The sequence below is a fragment of the Centropristis striata genome, chromosome 5 (genome assembly GCF_030273125.1).
Source record: "Centropristis striata isolate RG_2023a ecotype Rhode Island chromosome 5, C.striata_1.0, whole genome shotgun sequence".
In the NCBI taxonomy this organism is placed as follows: domain Eukaryota; kingdom Metazoa; phylum Chordata; class Actinopteri; order Perciformes; family Serranidae; genus Centropristis; species Centropristis striata.
This window is the reverse complement of record NC_081521.1, coordinates 29310158-29332722: the sequence shown is the minus strand read 5'-3', so window position 1 is coordinate 29332722 and position 22565 is coordinate 29310158. Positions and strand designations below refer to the sequence as shown.

General features: G+C 38.1%; 3 protein-coding genes across 4 annotated transcripts in view; 2 read left to right on the top strand and 1 right to left on the bottom strand.

Annotated features, from left to right (window-relative positions):
• Positions 1-496: 496 nt before the first annotated feature.
• LOC131972305 (titin homolog) lies at positions 497-12364 on the bottom strand. 2 transcript variants are annotated; one of them, XM_059334119.1, is made up of 16 exons: positions 12113-12364; positions 10254-10330; positions 10046-10147; positions 9879-9938; positions 9722-9791; positions 8082-8247; positions 7845-7914; positions 7542-7697; positions 5566-5622; positions 5333-5458; positions 4344-4468; positions 4101-4152; positions 3942-4012; positions 3666-3833; positions 3202-3310; positions 497-3109 (listed from the first exon to the last, which is right to left on the bottom strand). In XM_059334119.1, exons 1-16 carry the CDS (start codon positions 12297-12299, stop codon positions 1214-1216), a joined length of 3492 nt encoding a protein of 1163 aa, XP_059190102.1. In that variant the 5' UTR covers positions 12300-12364; the 3' UTR covers positions 497-1213. The 2 variants fall into 2 exon arrangements, with proteins under 2 accessions (XP_059190102.1, XP_059190103.1); XM_059334120.1 differs by lacking the exon at positions 12113-12364 and adding an exon at positions 11505-11634 and having other exon boundaries at positions 498-3109.
• Positions 12365-14108: 1744 nt separating this feature from the next.
• Positions 14109-19010, top strand: LOC131971776 (succinate dehydrogenase [ubiquinone] iron-sulfur subunit, mitochondrial-like). The gene is made up of 8 exons (XM_059333376.1): positions 14109-14248; positions 15413-15546; positions 15642-15727; positions 15845-15981; positions 16116-16232; positions 16447-16548; positions 18233-18355; positions 18487-19010. The coding sequence occupies exons 1-8, from the start codon at positions 14183-14185 to the stop codon at positions 18565-18567; spliced, it is 846 nt and encodes a 281-aa protein (XP_059189359.1). The 5' UTR covers positions 14109-14182; the 3' UTR covers positions 18568-19010.
• A 1483-nt stretch (positions 19011-20493) lies between these two features.
• The window catches only part of atp13a2 (ATPase cation transporting 13A2), a 29668-nt gene continuing 27596 nt past the window's right edge, over positions 20494-22565 (top strand). The window contains exon 1 of the mRNA XM_059332937.1: positions 20494-20636. Coding sequence (XP_059188920.1) covers positions 20624-20636 — 13 coding nt within the window. The 5' untranslated portion in view covers positions 20494-20623. The remainder of the gene's footprint in view (positions 20637-22565) is intronic.

Sequence of the window (22565 nt, the reverse complement as noted above, 5' to 3'; positions counted from 1 at the left end):
TTACTCCACTACAAGTAAAAGTACTGCATTCAAAACTGAGTGAAGTAAAAGTATCAGCATCAAAATGTACTTAAAGTATCAAAAGTAAAGGTACTCGTTATGCAGAGTGGACCCACTCAGATTGTTTTATATATGCCAAATATATTATTGGATTATTATGATGCATTTATGTAAGCAGCATTTCATTTTATCAAAATAGGGCTTTTTGTTAAATCTCAGTCTGAAAACTAACTAATGTAGTGGAGTATAAGTATAAAGTTAAATAAAATGGAATTACTCAAGTAAAGTACAAGTATCTTAAAGTTGTACTTAAATACAGTACTTGAGTAAATGTCCTTGGTAAATAATGTCCTTGAAAATAATAATCATAATACTACCATCAGTCAAATTCAGATTGAGCTCACAAAGCCAAAAATATTAAAAGTACAGTGATATAAAACAGAAAAGAAAATGTCTTCAATGATTATTTAATTAACAAAATTGTTAATTTTCTCTTGATTTTGTCAGGTAATTTATTAGTGGTCTGATCTCTTCAGAAGTATTATAAACTGCATCAATGGTGCATTTTAGTGTCTCATTTTTTTATGCTGCACATGTGCGAGAAAGGTCACAAAGCTGCTGGGTCTAAAGCACCGTGTTTGTAAAACAAAACAAATCTGAAAAAAACCTGCACTGTCCTTATTGGTGAAGCTGGATTACTAGTGTCACATTGTTAGGCCTACAGAGGATCACCAAGCTACATTTAAATAAGGGTCTGGCTGAACTTGGCAAGAGCTGGTCTCAATTGCAAATGCTGAGCTCTTGCTGAGAAGTGCCAAGGAAGAAATGTTTTGAACGACTGAACAGTATTGAACTTGTGCCAGAACTGGTCAGCAAACATGTGAGAACATCGCTTTCAGAGGGCAAACATTCAAATTGTCACAGCCAGAGACTTTGAAAATGGCAACGACACACAGAAAATAGAAAGGAAGAAAGCAGAATGCACAAGTTGGATAATCGTAGTGGTCCACACAAGCTTTTACTGAGACTCTTGCAAACCTACAGGCCATAATCAAACTATTTTCTTAATGTTGGCATTCACAGTAATTGAGTTACAAAGACACTGATAGAGTAAACACAATTCAAGGTGAATGTTAACACTTGAGGCTTGAGTGTCTAACAATTACTACAACAGCTCTTTATTCACAAGCATTTCATCAAAGTTTTCAAGGGATCATTTCGTTGGACTAGGCTTGGCTGGTTTGTCATTGAGAGGCTTCTCAGTTTGACCGGGTTCAGTACTGGGAGTCTGAGAGGCAGCGGTCTTCTCAGTGGTTAGACTCTCAGGTTTGTCTGACTGTTCCGTCATAACAGTCTCGGCATCCACCTTGGTTTCTTCCTTGGGAACAGCTGCTGCGTTCTTATCATCAGTGACTTCAGTTACTACAGTCTCTACTTCCACAGCATCCTTAGTTGTTTCTGCCTCAGCCACCTTGGCAGCCACCTCGTTAGTCTTAGGGGGTGTCACATCTTCTGTAGCCACAGTGTCAGTGTCCTTGGCTGTTGGGATTTCAGCTTCCTTGGAAACCTCTGCAGCGGCGACTTCTGCTTCTTTAGGAACTTCTGCAGTGGCAACTTCCGCTTCCTTGGGAACCTCTGCAGGAGCGGCTTCAGCTTCCTTCAGAACCTCTGCAGGGGTGACTTCCGCTTCCTTGAGAACCTCTGCAGGAGAGACCTCTGCTTCCTTGAGAACCTCTGCAGGAGAGACCTCTGCTTCCTTGAGAACCTCTGCAGGAGAGACCTCTGCTTCCTTGAGAACCTCTGCAGGAGAGACCTCTGCTTCCTTGAGAACCTCTGCAGGAGAGACCTCTGCTTCCTTGAGAACCTCTGCAGCGGCGACTTCTGCTTCCTTGGAAACTTCTGCAGCTGCAACTTCGGCTTCCATCAGAACCTCTGCAGGAGCGACTTCCGCTTCTTTAGGAACTTCTGCAGGTGCAACTTCGGCATCCTTGGGAACCTCTGCAGGGGGGACTTCAGCTTCCTCGGCAGCAGTCTCAGTCACTACTGCTTCAACCTCTTTAATAACCTCTGATGTTTCAGACGCTGTTTCCACTACGACCTCATTTTGGTCCTTAACAACGTCACTTACTGTTTCAACCTCCTTGATGACGACTGCCTCCATCTCCTCAGTGATGGCTGCTACAGCCTCTGCCACCTTGGCCACATCAGCTGCTATCACTTCAGCCTCTTTAACAATGTTTGCTAGGGACTCAGACACTTCCACTACATTGTTTGCAATTTCCTCTGCAACCTTTACAACATCAGTAGCTACTTCCTCGACAGCCTTAGTAGCTTCAGTTTCCATACCACCAGCAGTGGCATCAATTTCCTGGACTACAGTCTCCTGGGAGAGTCCAGCTACTGTAGTCTCTGGCTCCTGTGCAACAGCATCCAATTCCTTCTCTTGAGCAACAGCAGAGACCGTCGTTTCCGAGTCTGCCACAACATCTTTTTCCTCCTTGACTGCTTCGATGGCCTCAGTCTCTGCCGCAGCTACGGCAGCAACAGTCTCTTGGGCAGTGGAAGCTGGTATACCCTCAGCCTCTTTAATCTCAGTGGCTATATCCTTTACCTCTGTCACAACAGAGTCTATAGCTACAGCTGGGACCTCCTCAGTGAGGTCCTTGATGGCCTCAGCCTCCTGGACCAAGGGAACAGCAGTAGCTGTCTCAACAATGGTTTCAACTGTTTCACTCAAGGCTGGAGCTCCTACAGTTGCTTCACTTTCTTTAACCAAAGTGGCTGCCTCTGTGAGGATAGCACCTGCCTCCACTTCTGAAGGTGCAGCGGCTGCTTCCGCCTGGGCAGCACTGCTCACAGCCTCAATGAATGGAAGGACTTGTTGTACAGTTGGGGTTGTATCTTCGGTTTGTGCAAGTGAAGCAGCTTCCTGTGCTGTGGTGGGTGCAGCCGTCTCCTTAGGGACGTGTACACCGACCTTGCCAACCCCCTCACCTGCTTCCATCAGCAGCCAGTCCATCTTCTGTGCATGCTGCTTGATGGCATCATCAACTCTTGAATCTATCATCAGTTCAGTCAAAACTCCATCTTCAGAAGAGTATGCTGCAGCCTTTTCAGGAAAACAAATTAAATTAAGAGGTTTGCTTTGGATTTGTTTCAAAGTAGATTAATATTTTGTGTCAATAGGCTTTTTCTACTCACCTGCCAGGCCACACCAAGTTTGGAGATTTCACGGCCAGACATGCCTTCTGCTTGCTTGGCAATGTCTGAGCACTTCACGCCATAGTCAAATTGAGCCAACTTTAATCTCCTGTTGAGCAAAAGCACCAGAGGGTTGTACATTAAGTGAGCCTTGTGCTTAAATGCGTTTCTTATCATTGATCATTGGTTAATTTACTGGTTTCAACTGGGTAATGCACTCTGCAGCTACTTCTGTGCTACACTTCCTGAGGGTTAAACACCATTTCATAAAAGCAATAAGTGAAGCCTCAGACACCACTTTGTGCTCAGACTCAGGTATGAACACATTATATACGCCATTAAGCAACTTGAGCTGGCAAGGCGACCTCTAGGGACCGATGCTTTCCTTTGTGGTAGTAAATCAACTCTGCTACTGAGTGGCAAAAGTAGCTGTTTGAAAATTGAAATACAATAAGTGTACTCACTGTCTCCCTGTAGTGGCCGGACCCAGCACAAATTTGTCAAAATAAAGGCGCACCAATCTTTCCCTCTCGTCCAGACCAGGTAACGCAAAGTTCACAATCTCATCGATGCGGTCATTAATGGCCCAGTCGAACTGTTCTGGCTGGTTACTGGCAAGCACCAGCATGAACCTGAGGAGAGAGAATGAGGCTACTTAGACCCAGCAAAGTGACCTTTTCAGTCATGGCAATGACCTTTTCATGCGCAGCCATGCACAGGGAATAACCAAAGATACCGACTTGTTGCTCTGCTCCCCAGTGCGGTAGAGGAATGCGTTGAGGGTGGCTCTGAGGTCCTCACTGATTTTCTCCTGCAATGGAAAAAAAAATCATGATTCATGAATATATGATGAGAACACAGGGCATCATCGCCATTGTATTCATCACAGCTGAACTCACTGTGGCTCTCTTTCGCAGGAATGCATCAGCTTCATCCACGAACAGCAAGACGCTGCAGAGGACATCAAAGAGAATTTTAATGTTAAGGCCTTTAATGTCAATAGCCGGTGGAATAACAGCAGCTCTGTATGTAACTGGACATACAGTCTACACAAATGATTTTTCAGAGTCAATGTTTAACAGCTGATACATATTATAGTGCTAATTCATTGAGTGGTAATGGAGCAAATGAAAGTGCCCTACCCTCGCCTGCTGGTGCTGGCCCAGTCAAACACCTTGTGCATGGCAGTGACTCCATCGCGCCCCATGGGTGCCACGTCCCCACCTGTCATGATGGCAAAGTCCATCCCTGAATGGAGAGCCAATTTCTAAACAGGCAATGGAAAGAGCATGGTTCAAAACAGAACACAGGCGAAAAATATAAAACACAGAAATGCACAAGCCCAAATACAAAGAAAATATACTGCTTTACAAATCGGCTGCACCTTTAATACATAAAAAATATACCTTAAATATTTCAAAAATACTGTTAATAGTAGAGGTAGGGGGAAAAATTGATACAGCATAGTGTCGCGATATTTTGCATGGCAATCATATATCGATTCACGGCCACAGTATCGAAATTTGTCTTTTTTTTCCGGAGGCCATAGCTGGCTCACTTCTAGGATTATACTGGAGATACTGATATATGAAACTAGAAGATTTAAGGAATATATAGACACCATGTGTGTCAGAATCTTGTCAGGAAGTTGTCAAATTAACTCTGCAAAGTTAGGCTTTTTCATGTTTCATTCAAAAAAAATTAGAGCAGTGAAGCTTAAGAAAAAAGCTTGAGGAAAGTTTGAGAAAATGCTGCAGTTGTTGTCGTCAATACATGTTTGATATCAGTTAAGTTCAGTTTGACTGAATACTTTGTTGGTCAGTCTGTGGGTTTGACTCTCATTGTTGAAAAATAAAAAGACTGAAGTGAGATGAATAGACTGAGAATTTTCTCTTATTAGACAAAACAATTCTTGATTGAATTCAATTTTGGTGACACAAAATGCAGTTAAACAGTTAAATCGCAATATATTGTATCGCAATACTCACCATATCGAAAAATGCTTAAAATCGCAATAATATCGTATCATGGGGCCTCTGCTGATTCACACCTATAGTAAATACTAATATGTTCAATGTCAAAAGACATGAAAACAGAACAGAAATCAAAAAGGTGTTTGACCAAGCCCCACCTTAGCAAAGAGTGTTTTTCCAGTTCCAGGGGGTCCGTACATCAGGATGTTTCTGTACAAGCCTCTGTTCTGCCTGGTGTTACGAGTAGCAATGGCAATGTCCCTCACACGTTCCTCCAAAGCTGCCTGTGTGATCCACAGCACAAAATCATAAAAATAAAAAAAAACAGAACACAAATGTTGAATTATGAACATTTCAATATGACAAAGACAACAAAGGGTAAATGACTCACGCTGAGCACCACGCCCTCCAAAGCATCCTGTGGTCTGCTTCTCAGACGCTTGGTTGTCTAAACATGAGCATGACAGAGACAATGGCATAGTGACTTTTTTTTAGCACAAATCATTTCACAGTTAACAAGTAGTGATAGGAATTATGTCTTAACTGTGCATGCTTATAAATAGAACGTGTTATGATTGAGTCATGATAGATATATAGAAAATATTTTCATTACCATTTTAACACCTTAAACTCCTCTGCTTTGCTACAGACAAATTAAAATGTTCAGTTTCTAATCTATTATGCTGATCTGGGGGTGAAAAGGGGGAATATAATGCACCCTGTTGTTGTCTTATTGAATGGATGCATTTATTTTTTCATTGGTAGAATTGATTCATAGTTTTTGCAATTTTCATGTTATGTTCTAAAATTGTCCCACATTCAGTCCTTTTGGCAGGATCGCTGGGTACTGTGGACAATACAGGAACAAACAAATTAATTTTAACAATCTTTGTCAGAAAATAAATTTGATGCACCACCAGCTGTTACGGACTGATGTGGAACATCTCCATTACGGCAACACTGCAAAATGCATTAATTTACATCTAAAACTGCCTCATTAAAATATACTATTTACTACACTGTAGATGATAGAGCTGTGTGCTTAATTGGATTTCATTTCAATTACAATTCTAGCTTTGAATTATAATAAAAACAAGATATTTGAGATAAAATGACTGCCCCATCCCATTTCACAATTATGCTTTCATTCTGTCTTGTGTTTGAATCCAGTGGACCCGTTCCCTTTACGTTTATTTACAGCTGTGCGCTTTGGCCCATTTTCGAGTTACTGACTGAAATGTGCTAAATATGTTTTAAGGAGTTTTCAGTAGGTTGTGGGAGACAATTTTAACATATTTGATCTAATTGATTTAGGTCCAATTTAATTGTATTACCTTTTTTAATACGGAACATATGTTTAGCAGCTTTCTGTAGGTTGTGGCAGTTCCAGGGCCTCTGCAGGTTTCAAATTTAAGACTTTTTAAGACCATAATGAATGCAAATTAAGACCCATTTCACATCCATCCATCACAAAAGACATGAAGGAAAATAATATATTTGCAAAGTATAATTTATTCACAGCTCAAATTCTGACCGGACTTAGTTCCGTTTTGTAGTTATGTTATAGCGTCCTTAAAAATCAAAACATTTAAAAGCGAGACTAAAGTTTATGCATTTGTTTTAAATAAAAGTAACATTAATACATTTTTTAAGACTTTTCAAAATCATATTTAAGACATTTTATGAGATTTTAGGAGAATTTTAGACATTTTAAGGCCTTAAATTCAAATGATTGGATTTTAGACGTTTTAAGACCCCGCAGATACAGTTATAACATAGCTAATTTGTTTATTTTATTTATTATTTTTATAATTTTATTACCCTAATTTTTTTAACATTATATTTTGTATTTGTTATTCAGTTGGATTATAATTGAAACTCAATTAAAAAGGACAATAGTTTGCATGATGTTTCCAAAGTCACTGAGTAATTGTTTTTAATAATCCTGATGTCAATACTGACATAAACTATGGTGATTATGATATTAAGATCAATTGATCGATTGATACTTTATTTATCCCGAAGGACATTCAAGCATCCAGTAACAGCATTCAAACATACATTGAACATACACTGTACATACATTAAAAATAAAAATAAACTTAACCTATAAATAATTAACCTAAATAAATAACCTATGATAAATCAGAATTTAAATTAAAACCTTTGCTAAATTATTTAAAAATTTGCAGATAAATTGGACATTAATGTGAAATTAAACATTTGCAGGAAATTTAATAAAATAATGTGTAGATAAATACATTTTGCCATAATCGAGCAGCTCCAGTGGATGATGGTTGATTTTGTCAACAGGCTATGAGCCGCACAATAAATAGTAAAAACTTGCACATCAGGATGTAGTTTGACCTTGATTGGGTGTTTGATGGCCTCTGCAACAGTGATCCTGGAGGTCTCTCGGACCAGTGAGGGCTTGCCCAGACGAGCCTCGATGTAGCGCCCAGCCACCGATGTGGCATTCCTGGCTGAATACACTCCTGCTGCCAACAGAGTCAACCCTGCAACCTGTGGGGGGGGGCAAAAATAAACACACACATCTTCAAACACACTGTACGGAATATCAAACATGAAGACCACTGCTTTCAAATAATCCTCTGCAGTCTTCCTGTGGTGAAAGTGTGACAAAGCGTGACAGGTTTGACATGGATTTACCGTGGCTGTGAGTTTGTCCCAGTCTGAGACGAAGGCCCTGAATCCCTCCCCAAACACTGCTCCCGCCGTCCTGCCAGGAACAAAACACAATTATCACACTGACTGCCTCCGCTGTGGCAGCCACACTCGCTGCCTCCCCTTTGGGATTTTTTTTACTCACAGCTGAGAGAGATACTAGGAGATAACATGCCAGTTACTGTGAGGATTAAGGAAAGTGGAAAGTCATTTCGCACTCACTTTATAGATTCAAGGACAGTTTGTCTGTGTTCAGCAGCTTTCAGGCGGATCTGTTCCCGGATCAGGTCTGCGTTCTCCCTCTCCACCTGGGCGCGGGCTTTGGCCTCGGCTTCAACACGGAGCAGGTCATTCTTGTGTCTCAACTCCATTTCATGTTCAATGGTAGCTGGTAGGAAAAGAGGCAGATATTAATAACTATGACCACTTCTGACAGGGCTGAGAATTTGACCCACTTAAATCAGTGTAGTTTAATGTAACGCTGTGCCAAAACTAGATTGATCAGATTCAAAAGACACGAGTTCCTTTGTACTCATTGTATGAAAACCCAGAGCGTTTTACATTTACTTTTTTCAAATCAGCCTTACAGTGGCCTGTATCGGACATTAAAGTAGTCACATTTTATTGATAATGGCATGTTCTAACTTGTGATATCAAATGTTTTTAGAAAAAAATTGTACTGAATTATCAGGAATTTTAAGGTTTAAGGCTTGAAGTGACTGTTCTATGTACATTAAAGACAGTCCCAACTTTTGTATCTTCTTCTTCAGTGATTCACAATTCAGAAAGATCTGTTCAAAGCTCAAAAATTCACCATAACACTGCCATACAGTTGCAAGCAAAAAGTATGTGAATCCTTTGAAATTACCTAGTTTTCTGTATTAATTTGTCATAAAATGTGATCCGATCTGCATCTAAGTCCCAAGTTTAGACAAACACAATGTGCTTAACCTAATACCACACAAACAATTATAATATTTCATGTCTTTATTGAATATATCCATGAAATATTATATCCATTCATAATGCTGGTAGAAAAAGTAAAAAGTTGTGTTGTCTATACTTGGGACTTAGATGCAGATCAGATCACATTTTATGACAAATTAATGCAGAAAACATGGTAATTTCAAAGGGTTCACATACTTTTTCTTGCCCCAATAAAAATGGTATAACTCTCTAAAATCCCATATCGCTCGAGCTCAATTAGTGTTTAGTTAGTTTATCAGAGCAGACTTCTGCAGCTGGTAACAAGGATCGTGGGAGTGGTGAGATCAAGCCAAAATAGTAACGCTGTGGGTTAAAACAAAGCAATGAGCTAAAAGGGGCTAAAAGCTCTGTAGAGTTGAGATTCACTGCAGAGACTGGTGATAATTCTCTGTGGATGTTTCACTAGGATCTTAAACAAAAAGTATGCTTTGTTTTGATGATTATTACTCTATCTGTATAGTTTTTGGTTTATTCACTTATTAAGACACAATAATAGAGTCTATTCATCTATTAGCTAATTACTGCAGATTAGAGACCTAATACAAATGTCTAATGCAGAGCCAATTCATCATCATGAGAAATACTAGAATAATGTCAATAATTGTGAGTGTCTTGAAAGTCCGCTGGGATGGGTAGCTTTCTTCCAACACAGAGTATGGGCCCAAGGGAGACTTTAGAGAGCCACAAATCTCACAGCGAGCCATTTAATCTCTGAGTCATGGTACTGATCAACAACCTTATTGACCCCTGCTGATATACTATGGTAATTTCTAGCACAAATCCTACTGATTTCATCTTTAAGTAAGGTAATAACGGTGTTTTTACATTATGAGTGGATTTATAATGTGTGAGTGCATTTTGGTTTCATCCTTTACCTTTTCTCATGGCCTCTTGCTTCAGAACTGATTCTTCCTGTTTGCGAAGGTTCTCCTCATTGAGATGTTGCTGTGGATAAAAAAATAAAAATAATTAAACACATAAGGGCTTTTCCATTCAGGTATTCATGTCAAATGTTTATTTAGAAAGGCTTACCTGTTGCCTGAGTTGATCATCATACCTCTGTCTGGCTAGTTTGTCTTGATATTGTGCCCTCTGGAGGCGACACAGAAAATAATTCATTACATTTACAATATAAAATATATTTATCTTGTAGTAACTTGGATAAGGAAAGCGTGGTGTGTGCAGTATTAAATACATACTGCCTGGTTTTGCTTTGTCTCCTCTGCCAGTGTTTTGCGTCTCTCCTCGCCCTGGAGGTGGATCTGCTCGCCCTTCAGCTGCTCCACAGCTGCCTCATATTCCTGTTGGGGAGTTTGTGTGTTATGCTTACTGAGATCAGTTACTTTTTCTGAATACAGTCAAATCAGAGGCACTTTGACAACTAATCCCCCTTCCTCCTACACCTACTTTAACTTTACTCTCATGTTCCAGGTGCAGAGTCCGCTCCTGCATGCGAGCCAGTTCCAGCGCTTCTTTGGCATGTCCTGTTGAAATGAAAAATAACTAAATAAAACTATGAGAAATGATGATGTATTCATGCAATTACTTAAATATTGATAACCACCAGTTGTCAATAATAGTTACCCATTTGGGTATAACCTACCTCAAACTGCCCCCACAATGTTTGTCAGTGTGTTTGAACAGAGTATAGCAGAAATTAAAGAAATATAGATTAAATATGTACTGTGCTTGACACGCACCAGGTAAAATTTAGTGGTGGAAAGTAACTAAGTACATTTATTCAGGTACTGTACTTAAGTACAATTTTAAGGTAATTGTACTTTACTTGAGTATTTCCATTTTATGCAACTTCATACTTCCACTCCACTACATTTTAGAGACAAATATTGCACAGTCAAGATTAAACAAAAGAACATGAACATTTAAAGTGATTAGACTTTTGTTTTTAGGTTGTTTTTTTAATTAAACCTCAAAACAGTATATTAAGTACTTTAAATGAGCCCTATCTTGAGAAAATTCAAACACTGCTTAGATAAATTTATCACCAATAATATATTTGGTATACAGTCATGGGAAAAATGATTAGAGCATTGTTTTCTTCAATTTCTTGTTCATTTTAATGCCTGGTACAACTAAAGATACATTTGTTTGGACAAATATAACGATAACAACAAAAATAGCTCATACGAGTTTACGGTAATTTAAGAGCTGATATCTAGCCATTTCTATGGTTTTCTTGATAATAACCAAAATCATCATCAAGAAAACCATTGAAAATGGCTAGATATCAGCTCTTAAATTACCGTAAACTTGTATGAGCTATTTTTGTTGTTATCATTATATTTGTCCAAACAAATGTACCTTTAGTTGTACCAGGAATTAAATGAACAAGAAAGCAAGGAGAAAACAAAGGTGGTCTAATATTTTTTTCATGACTGTATATAAAACAATCTGAATGGGGCATTTTGCATAAAGTGTATGTTGTCTTATGAAATTTGAAGTACATTTTGATGCTGATACTTTTGTACTTTTACTTCAACTACTGCAAGTTTTGAATGCAGGACTTTTACTTGTAGTGGAGTAATTCCACAGTGTGGCATTAGTACTTTTACTTATGTAAGGGATCTGAATACTTCTTCCACCACTGGTAAAATGAACCCCCACACATTGTAAGCATGTGCATCTGCACATACTCACATGAAAGGCATGGGACAGGTGAGGGACTGAGCTGACGAGGACACTTTGTTCCGTCTGTTCTCCCTGACACGCCCACCAAAGCTGGCTAACTTTGCTGCAGACTGCGTGGAGGTCAAAGAGGCTAGGCATACATTTGTAACAACACTTTGCATTATTGTAAGAAATTAAGCAGCCCGCTTTGTTCCAGCCAAACTCCATTTAAAACCATTCCCACATTACACAGAACTGGTTTAGACTAAAGACCCCCTGAGTCAAGTGGAGGCAAACCAGTTAATAACAAAAAGTTGAAATATTATCTATACTGTGCTGCTAACGTTGATAGATATATGCCGAATTAAATAAAGCAATCCTACTGTCGAGCGGTGCTCGTAAATGATGTTCAAAGTGTGCACATTTGCCAGTTAGAAATTCAACTTTTAGCTTGACATTTTTGTGTGGATTTCGGCACGAGGGTCTCTCATCCGAAAAGAACAGAACGTGCCAACATGGAAAAGTTGCTCCAGTCCATTAAAAACAATAACAAATGTAAAATAGCAATACTGCACTTGGAGAATATCACAGAATGAATGAAATAAAGCACATTTAATGAAAGCTAAAGTAGTACGCACGTGATTTGTCGAGTTCCTTTGCAGCTTTTGCAGCTCTCTCCAGCCCAGTCGGGTCAAAGTTGCTCCACTTGTCCCTGGGTTTGTCGCCCCCTGCTCCTCCCGGTGCTCCCCCGGCCCCTTCAGCAGCCGTCTGCTCCTCCACCGGCGGCGAACCGGAGCTCTTCCCCCAGCCGAAGAGCCACGACATGCTGCTTCAATAATGTCCGAGCAACAGGCTGCGGTTTAAGTTTTAAGAGTCTCCTCGGTGGTGTGTCTATAGCCTCCTGCCCATGCTTCTTGGACCAGAGTCAAGTACACTAACAGGTGAAAGAAACTTCCGGCCAAAACCTTCAAACTAAAACAAGTAATGACTATGAACCTGTTTTGAACAGCCTCCTGCAATTTTTATACGATGTGAAACGGAGGGAGGAAGGAAGAATTTATTAATTAACAAACTTGTCGTACAAAATGTCCCATTCAACGCTTGTGTTATGGCTAAATACGCCCCGTTATATCTACGATATATCCATGGGGAAAAAATACAAAAATAAAATATAGTCAAATAAACATAAAGAAAGAATCCTTTATTCAGACACATGCTGTTTTATAGTCAAATGTCAGTTTCAACCACGTTTCAACCATAAACTCTAGGCATTATCCCCTCTAATGATTTAAATGCTTTTATTCTGAAAATATGAAATATAAAATCACTATTGGATGATTTAGGCAGCTTCTATACTGTCCAGTAGCCTAGATCCGTGCTTATTGTTTGAGCCCATTATTGTTCTATGATGATGATGATGATGATGATGATTATTATTATTATTATTATTATTATTATTATTATTATTATTATAAACCAACAACATCATGATTAATTGTCCCTTGAGAGCGAAACACAAACTCAAACTCAGCTCAACAGCAATTTGATATTCCCTGGACTGCAGCAGCAGCAACAAAAAAAAAAAAAAAACAACCCAAACCTCTCAGTTATATCTGTTTTTGCATATGTACTCTTACAATTTTCTGTTGACCTCAGAATTCATTACCATCTGAAAAGCTTATTGTGTGCATCTCTCTCCCGAATGATGTACTGCATACTATATGAGGACAGGCTGACAGACAGTCATTACATTACTAGTACATACATAAAATTGACATACTGTAATCACACAGAGTGGCTTCTATCTATCTCTTTTATTGGCCTTTATTAAGGCAACATACAGTCTATAAAAGTGACTGTTAATATTATTTAAGAATAAAATCTAATCATTCCTCTGCAGGAGCTGGAACTCTTGCAGCAATAGGTCAGTGACAACATTGCATATATGTTTTGTATAACACAGGAATGGGTCAAGGACATATTGAGTAACAATGTGTGCTAAGGGCAAGACAGAATCAAAAGTGGCCTGTAAAAAAAATGATTCAAAGAACAAATTAATTACAAGAAATGAAAGCACCTCATATTGAAAAAGGGAAAAAACAACAACTATTTTTTCTCTTTATATATATCAATACAATTTCCCTATCATCACACAAGAACAAGTGGAAAATAGGGGCAAAGTAAAATTATAATCTTTTTTTTTTTTAAATCATAAACCTGTTAAAATGAATTGCACCTGGAATAGCACTTGGAATGCATAAAGTTCAAAGTTAAATGTATATGTAACTGACCCTCGTTTACAGCAATGAGGGTTGTGAAAGAGGCTCTCACATGTGGTGCCTTCAGGTGCTATCGGATATATAGAATATCTATGGGTCGAGTTTTACATTTACGACCCATTTAAATTGAGGCATGTATGTTATATGGCAAACATGACCGGCGTGAGATCATTATACTTGAGGGACATTTCATTCTCAAGCTACAGGAAAAAATATCTGAATGTCGGTTTTTTGGTCTGAAAGCCGGGTGAAAGAGCTGGTTGGGTGTGAGCCCGTGAAAGCGACAACCATAGCGCACTCCCTTACGTCACATGGATGTACGTAGGGGCGGGGCTGATGTACACGGTAGTTTCAGACAAAAGTGAGGTGTCCTGTCTGCTCTGTAGTGGAGTTATTACTTACTGTGTCTAATTCTAACCAGTCAGAAAGATGTCGGTGGTTAGTGGCGCTTTGAGTCGAAATGTTTTGGCTATTAGGAATTCTGGCATGATGGTGGTGAGTACAAAATATTTTAAATTTTCAGTATAAGAAGAGACATGCCTCATTGGCTACTTTTAGAAATATCTGTGTCAACTTTCCGTGTCTGTGTTGATTCATTGACTGCTAGGTTTATACTAGGCTCCAAGGAACCATCCTAAAAGTGTTTGGTTTTGTAACACGACCTGTAAGAACACACCCTGCTCCTAGACTTTGTCTGCAAATGTGACAGAATATGAAATAAACCTATCATAATACTTTCTGCTTTCGTGTAAAGTGCGACTTACATTAATTGTATTTACGTTTCGCACTACAGTATACGTTTCATTATCGATGTATTATAACACATGCTTAGTAAATCTATCCATTGTGAGTGAGCTCCTGAGCTGTTGTACAACCCCTAACTCCCATCAAATGCTTATATGTAGAGAATCTAAAAGTTCTTTAGCATTTTGGGTACACAAACATTTGTTTACTTCTCATAATTAGATAGAAATATTGCGACAAAATCGACATTTCTTCGTCCTTAAAGAGTCAGTTAGGTAACCAAAGACTGCGAAGTGATGTAATACCTTCGTTGTAATTCATCCAAGATATCACTAGGGGGCGAACTCTACCTTCTTATGCAAATCCTCTTATACTGTATAACTATAATTCAACAAACAATACATTAATTCTTAATTTGAAATGGCGTCTTAAAGATTGTAATTGTAGTCTGCACATATCTTGTGTGTTTGTAGTATTTATGATATTTTTTTCAAAGGCTTCTTTTGTTTGTTTGATCTTATATCACCATTGTTTTGTTATGCAAGTTTGCCTTTTAATTTAACAGTAAAGCACTCATTGAAAATACTTTCAGAATACAAATAAAGGGTCATTTTTGTAGTTGTTTGTATAACTTTATGTACAAGTAGTGTCTTCTGGTGTAACAGGTTAGAGTCACCAAGTGCTTTCTATGTTAGGCTCTGTTGAGGCTGTGTCCTATTACAACATGTTCCTTTATACATACCTCTTTCTTTTATGGTTCTTTATTTTGCCCTTACCTCCTTGAGTAGAAAGAATAAGGAATAAATACTTGGATGAATTAAACAATGAATTATGCCAACCACAGAGTCTACATTTGACACTTCTCTGTGATTCACATGTACTGCCTGCCTCTGTTGTTTATTATGTGTGAAACAGTTGGTGCGGCATGCTCAGACGGCTGCTGCCCCGGCTCCTGAACCCAGGATCAAGAAGTTCCAGATTTACCGCTGGGACCCAGACACCGCCGGAGATAAACCACGAATGCAGACATACGAAATTGATCTCAACTCGTAAGTCATAACCAGGTCCATGAACAGAACATTGTTGTCTTTTGACATTAATGTAATCAATAACATGATCTCTTGACATGTTCCTGTTCGTACAGATGTGGTCCGATGGTTCTGGATGCCCTCATTAAGATCAAGAATGAAATTGACCCCACACTCACATTCAGACGCTCCTGTCGTGAAGGTAAGACACAAATCTAGATTCAGCTTGCTCGTAATAATGTACTCCAAGAATGAATAATAAATTGAAACATGATTGAGCCAGATTTCAGTGACTGTGATTGATTATGTATTTCATCAGGTATCTGCGGCTCATGTGCCATGAACATAAATGGAGGCAACACGCTGGCATGCCTTAACAAAATCGACAGCAACACGAGCAAACCGACCAAAATCTACCCACTACCACACATGTATGTGGTCAAAGATCTGGTGCCTGTAAGTACTTTATGTCCATGGTCATATCTAAGATTAGCACAATTTAAAAAGGAATAATAGAATTATATATGGTGCATGTGTTGTTTGTTTGAGTGCCTGTTATAAGTTCTCCCTTCTTTGTTGATTTCCACCAGGATATGAGCAACTTCTATGCACAGTATAAATCCATTGAGCCCTACCTGAAAAAGAAGGATGAAAGTCAAGAGGGGAAGGAGCAGTATTTCCAGACGGTGGAGGACCGGCAAAAACTGGTAAATAAACCAACACCTTACCGTCAGAAATACAGACAGATGATATGACACATGCTACGGCAGCAATATTGGAAGTCTTCATATCTTGGCCATAGTAGTCATTTAATCACTATGATTTCATCCAGATTACCACATAATTGAGATACCTGTCTGTCGTATAAGTAAATAATAAGCCGAATCACATTTTTAAGTCACAGTGTTCTTAACCCAACAGGACGGCCTCTACGAGTGCATCCTCTGTGCGTGCTGCAGCACCAGCTGTCCAAGCTACTGGTGGAACGGAGACAAATATTTGGGACCTGCTGTCCTAATGCAGGTGGGTAATCACATTTTGTTAAGTCAAATATTAGTTGTAGTAACAGGAGTTAAAGCTGGAGTATGCAGTTTTCTGGAAAAGGCAAAAGAGAAGTAAGAATTTGAAAATACAGCCATCCTGCTGCAGCTCTCCCCTCTCTGTCCTGAGCCCCTCCCACCAGGCGAGGACGTTACATGCACACGCTTTATACACTAATCTGCACGAGTACAAGTCATTTATTTCCATCATCCCGATTGTAATGTTGCGGCACTTCTATTACAATTATCGTCCCGTTTTCTTCGCAAACTTGCGGCTTGTAAAGCCCTTTGAGGTGACATACTGTGATTCAAGGCAGTCAGTATCAGCAAAGTGTTTCATAGATGGAGAGAAAATGTTGCTAATAGTTTTCTCAGGGTATCCACGGGGTCTTAAAAGTCTTTAAACATTTAAAATTCAATCATTTGAGTTTAAGTCCCTAAAATCTCATAAAATGTCTTAAATCCAATTTTGAAAGCTCTTGCAAAAATGCATTTATGTTACTTTTATTTAAAACAAATGCGTTCACTTTTAAATGTTTCGATTTTTGAGGATGCTGTAACATAACTACAAAACAGAACTAAGTACCTGTGTAGCCCGGTCCCAATTTAAAAAATAATAATTTATGAATTTAAGAATTTAAAGTTCTAAAGAAATATTCACAATAGTGAGGCTTCTGGTGTTTTTAGTTAGGTTAAGCATTTTTTATTCCAATGAGCTGTGAATAAATTCAAACACTTTGCAAGTAATTCCGGGCCTCCGATTTTCCGTCCTGTCTTTTGTACTTTTTTGGCAGTATGGATGTGAAATGAGTCTTAAATTGTATTCATTATGGTCTTAAAAAAGTCTTAAAAAGTCTAAAATGTGACTTGTTGAAACCTGCAGAGACCCTGCTTCTGCTACCTGTTGAAATGAGTTCAGGCAAAGCACTTAGCTACGCTTAGCAGATGGTTAAACTTTTGGAGAGATTGATAAAGGTCTATAATAATGTAACTAGCCTTCTACTAACCATAGCTGTGCGCTAACTTGGCTGCAGAATTCTAAATAATTAGCAACAATTTCTCTCCATCCCTGTAATACTTTGCTGATATTGACGTGTATTTTGATTTATTGTCAGACTGTCTTTTTGATGAGTCAGTCTTCTTTTTTGGGGGGGTTGATTTGCAGTGTAGGCAGTTTTTGCCAGTGCTGGAACAGCTGCTTTTTTCTGCTGGATTTTCCACCATTGACTAAGACTTTCCCCATCTGAAGGCATATGCAGATCGCCATGTGATGCACATAACAAACCAAAGAGAGAAAACTTGATTCTTTTCATCATGTGATGTTCAGCCTGAGGGTGGTGCCAGAGCAAACGTTGTCAACATTGCATTCTTCCTTCTGGTCTATAGCCTCAGCTGTATTTGGGCTCACTTGTGCTTTTAGCTCAACACTATCAACTATTGGATGTCAACATGCTGATGTTGGTTATATTTAGCATTTTTCCAGCTGAGGCTGTACTTTAAGTCACAAGTTTTTATGTCAGGTCACATGATGAAAATTCTTGAGTTTAAAAGGGATCATTTCATATATCAAGACATAGTTGTTAAGATATTTTGTTTTAAAAATTGATACAAAAAATACTCATGATGGAGCAGGCAACTGATGAAACTGTATTATTATTATCCTGAAGGCATACCGGTGGATGATTGACTCCCGTGATGAATTCACAGAGGAACGCTTGTCTAAACTTCAGGACCCCTTCTCTCTCTATCGCTGCCACACTATCATGAACTGCACTAAGACGTGTCCCAAGGTACTCAAAAGTTTTCTCTCACACACATACACACACACACACACACACACACACACACACACACACACACTGTGTCACAGAGTTAATAGAGTTTTAGTTTCTCACTGTCTGTTTGACACACTGCTCCACAGGGACTCAACCCAGGGAAGGCCATTGCAGAGATCAAGAAAATGATGGCAACCTATAAAGAGAAGAAAGCTGCAGCTTCATGAAGTTATGACCATCCAGATGGCTCAAGATCTACAAAAAAAAACACCTCAAACTAAGTTATGAGAAGGAGCAAACCAAGAACTGTCACTACATCTGCACGTTTTTATAATTTTCATGAGGGTGTGGATGTGCAAGGGATATTTTGAGGGACAGGAAGTAAGGAAATCCTGTTTGAACTGTTAGGCAAATATTTATTTCAATGGTCATGCAACATATTGGATCATACTTTTGCTATTTGTCTGCAAACTGAAAATACTCAGTGTATCTACTCTTTGGGAAAAGCTCATTAAATTATGCTCAGACTGTAAATATTTAAATATGTGTTCATTAAAGATGTGCTTGAATCATTGGAGTGAAATAAATGTTTCTGGATTGGGGAAGAACAAATCACCCCTTTGTTGATTGTCTTTGCAACTTACATTGCAATAAACAATACTGAAGCATATTGTTTGAGACATTTTTAACTGGGAATGAAGCCATCATTAACTTTATTTTAATAATGTTATTATAGTTTTGAGTTATTGTTGATTGTGATTCTGTTAATTCTGTCATAAATGTGCTTTCCTGCTTTAACAACTCAAAATGTCAAAAAATGAGGTCAGTCTTTGCATTTGTTGGTTAATGGAGAAACCGGCTCTACAGTAACCAGATTAGTACAGTTTGTGTAAATAGTAAAAATACTTTGGTCCAAGTCTTGCATCAAAAATCAAACCTATACATACTTTATCCGGGCAATATAATGACTAAATATCTCGTCATATTGAGAAAAGAATGAGCCATATGCAGTGTTGGAATGTAATCTACTTAAGTAGTATTTTGAGGTAAATATTGTACTTTTTACTCCACTACATTTAGCTGTCAGCTTAAGTTACTTTTAGGTATAAAACGAAAAACATTTTAAAATTTACAATTGAAAATGGTTCTGCATTTTTATAAATTAAATCTCTTAACAGTATATTAAGTAGTTGAAATGAGCCCCCAATAAAGGTGTTTTTCTGTGAAGTTTCATAGTCCTAAAGGAAATGTATAGGATATAATTGGCAAAAGCATTCAAATCAAACTACTGTTAATCAAACCTTTACATTGAATATAATGATTAAATATCTCGTCATATATAGAAGAATGTGCTATATCGTCACCCTGTTAAAATAATCGCCAAACTCATTTTCCAAGTTTTGCAGGAAACACAAAAAACTTCACCAAAAGTGTAACATATGACATGTATTGATCATTTCACTCAAAAAGGATGTAAGAAAGCATAACTAGTGGCATAGTAATAACACTGTGTGTAAATTATGTAACTTAAGAGAAATAAATGACTTAGGCAATTTTTTGAACAAGCCTTTGTGACTTAAGATATGGTAACAGTTTATTTTGAAGGTGTCTACATAAAAATCACACAAGCCTGTCAGAAACATGACATGACAAGTATCATGAGCATTAATGTTACTTCAAAGTGTCATTAATGTTAATGACACATTCCATGTCATGTTTATGACACGCTCATGTCACTCTTATGTGGACACCTTCAAAATAAACTGTTACCATATCTTGCTTAAGTTTCAAAGGCATGTTCAAAAAATTGCATAAGTCACATTTTATTTTGAGTTAGGCATAATAAATTAAATCACACACTTGACATAGGCCATTATCTTAAAGGGGTAAAATCACATGATCTGATCAACTGAGGATGTAGGCGATTTTACCATAGGTGGCCGGCGTCATGAGGTGATGATTTAGGCAAAAAACAACAATTTTGACAAAAAACGACTTAGGCGATTCTTTTAACAGTGTGACGATATGGAGGAGCCGCCTTGGATTACTTTAAGCAATACGGAGCCACAGTAAACAATCCCAATGCAGCAAGCTGGCAGGCGTTTCTGCACATGGGCAAACTCGTGACTATTTTGGTCATCGCGACTTCCCGTAGAAGGGTAGAGTTTGTAGAAACAGAAATGTTGTGACAGAAGCTTTACTGTCTGTCTATAAAACACTGTGTCATTTAGTTTGTGGTGGTGTGAGAGAAGGTTATGTGGACACTGCCATCGTGACCCGAGGATGGACAGGCGTGGTAAGTGTGTTTGAAAGCTGTTAACGGACCTTTCAGTCCCGAGACTGGAGCTAATCAGATATGTTAGCAAGCTGCAGCTAACGCCTGTTAGTTAGTTTATATGTTCTGTGTTGACAAAAGTTGACTAACCTGTAGGTTTTTATGCTGGCAATAACCGATAAAATAGTCTGGTGTCAGCTTTTCCTTATCTTCGTTTGTTCGGTAAAACAAACACCAGCAGCCTTCTATAGCCCACTTCTCCATTATATACATAGTGTTATCTTTGGCTTAGAACTTAATGTAACGACCAGCATGAGACAATTAATAATAAGGAAAATCACTTTTTTTGATCGAAGCAAGTAATAAGCATTCAGCTATTCCATGTGTCATTAAAGTAAGAATTGTATTTTAATTTACAAAGGTGCCTGTATTGTATTGTACTGTACTGTATTGTATTGTATTGTACTGTACTGTATTGTATTGTACTGTACTGTATTGTATTGTATTGTACGGTACTGTATTGTATTGTACGGTACTGTATTGTATTGTACGGTACTGTCTTGTACTGTACTGGCGGATGTATCTTTTCCGGGATTTTGAAATGCAAAACGTCAGCCTGAGCAGAAATCAGTGGTGTGGGTTACCACAGTAAGATAGGAGATATACTCGCTGTTAACCCTCTGGAGTCCATCTATTTATTGAAAATACACATGCTTTATTACAGTAATAACTTTATTTATATATGATATGTAGACAAGCTGAGAAAGCCAGTTGAAAGTGCAATCATAGGAGTTTTCACAGTGTGCCATTTATGTTTCTTAAAATGTGAATTATCTTTCTACAATGAAAACATTTACTATTTTTAATTAACATGTAAATAGACTGTTTTGTAGTTTTAATATTTGTTATTTTTTCTGCTGTTTTTGTGTGTATAAATGGTTAAAGAAAAAAAAAAGGTAAATTTCCATAGACACCTGTGTCTTTTGTTTGTATTTTCGGTTCCTCGCAGCTTTATACTTTGTTAATTAAAATAAAATGAAAAATCTGACTGATAGCCAAGTTTGTGTCGAGAAAAAGGAGCCATGCATGTGATGCAAGGACAGACTGAAAGATGCTTAACAGATACAGAATGTATAGAAAGTTGACAAATTTGAACCAAAATCTCCTTGACTTCAGAGGTTTAACTATTGCTGCCTCACTTGTCCACTTGTCCTGCATTTTGGAGCAAGTACTCTCTTTGAGTATTGTTTTTGCAGGTGTCCTATAAACACATGAAAGGTAGGGGCAGTGTCAGAGTAGCACTCTCAATTTTCACTACATTACCTTGTCATCTTTGCAAATGTTTAATTCATCTGCACATTTATTTGCACATTATTTATTTTCCTGGAAAAGTTAATTTCCCAGTTAAAGTAAAATTTATCTGCAAATGTTGAATATGTTATTTTAGCCAAGATTTTTATTTAAAATCAGATTTATCATAGGTTAATTATTTCTATATTTCTATCTATCTACATGCCGCTGCTGCTACTTTTTATGTGGTGTTCTCAAAATTAACAATAGTATCCGTTTCTAAGCTTCTATCTGATATATTTTAATAAACTAACCTCCTGGAGTGTTGCATGTTTGTTATTTACATTTCGCAAAACCAGTATTGATAAATGGCACCACAGGAATGAGTTCTTAAACCAGCAAGTCTAATATCTTAAACTCAATGAGGATTTTGAATTGGTTTTTGGTTAGATGCATGAAATAAGGTCTGTGGTTAACACAAGCTTTGGAGATGTTCACATTTTGTTGTACGACATAAAATACGTTATTTAATAACCCCAGTTTAAGGCGGTTGCTTACAAGTGGCTAAATGAGACTACAGTGGTTGTAAGGGACCGTTTGGTCATCTCATTGAACATGGACGGTAACTCTGTCACTAGTCCGTCCTACAGTCTCTAGTTG

Bases quoted from the DNA above. Each gene is read 5' to 3' on its own strand.
- LOC131972305 (XM_059334119.1), bottom strand. From the start codon at position 12,299: ATGTCGTGGCTCTTCGGCTGGGGGAAGAGCTCCGGTTCGCCGCCGGTG. The intron at 5,459-5,565 runs GTGAGTCATTTA...TGGATCACACAG, and splicing joins TGGAGGGCGTGGTGCTCAGC to GCAGCTTTGGAGGAACGTGT. The intron at 3,834-3,941 runs GTCGGTATCTTT...CTCTCTCCTCAG, and splicing joins ACTGGGGAGCAGAGCAACAA to GTTCATGCTGGTGCTTGCCA.
- LOC131971776 (XM_059333376.1), top strand. From the start codon at position 14,183: ATGTCGGTGGTTAGTGGCGCTTTGAGTCGAAATGTTTTGGCTATTAGG. The intron at 16,233-16,446 runs GTAAATAAACCA...TTAACCCAACAG, and splicing joins TGGAGGACCGGCAAAAACTG to GACGGCCTCTACGAGTGCAT. The intron at 18,356-18,486 runs GTACTCAAAAGT...ACTGCTCCACAG, and splicing joins GCACTAAGACGTGTCCCAAG to GGACTCAACCCAGGGAAGGC.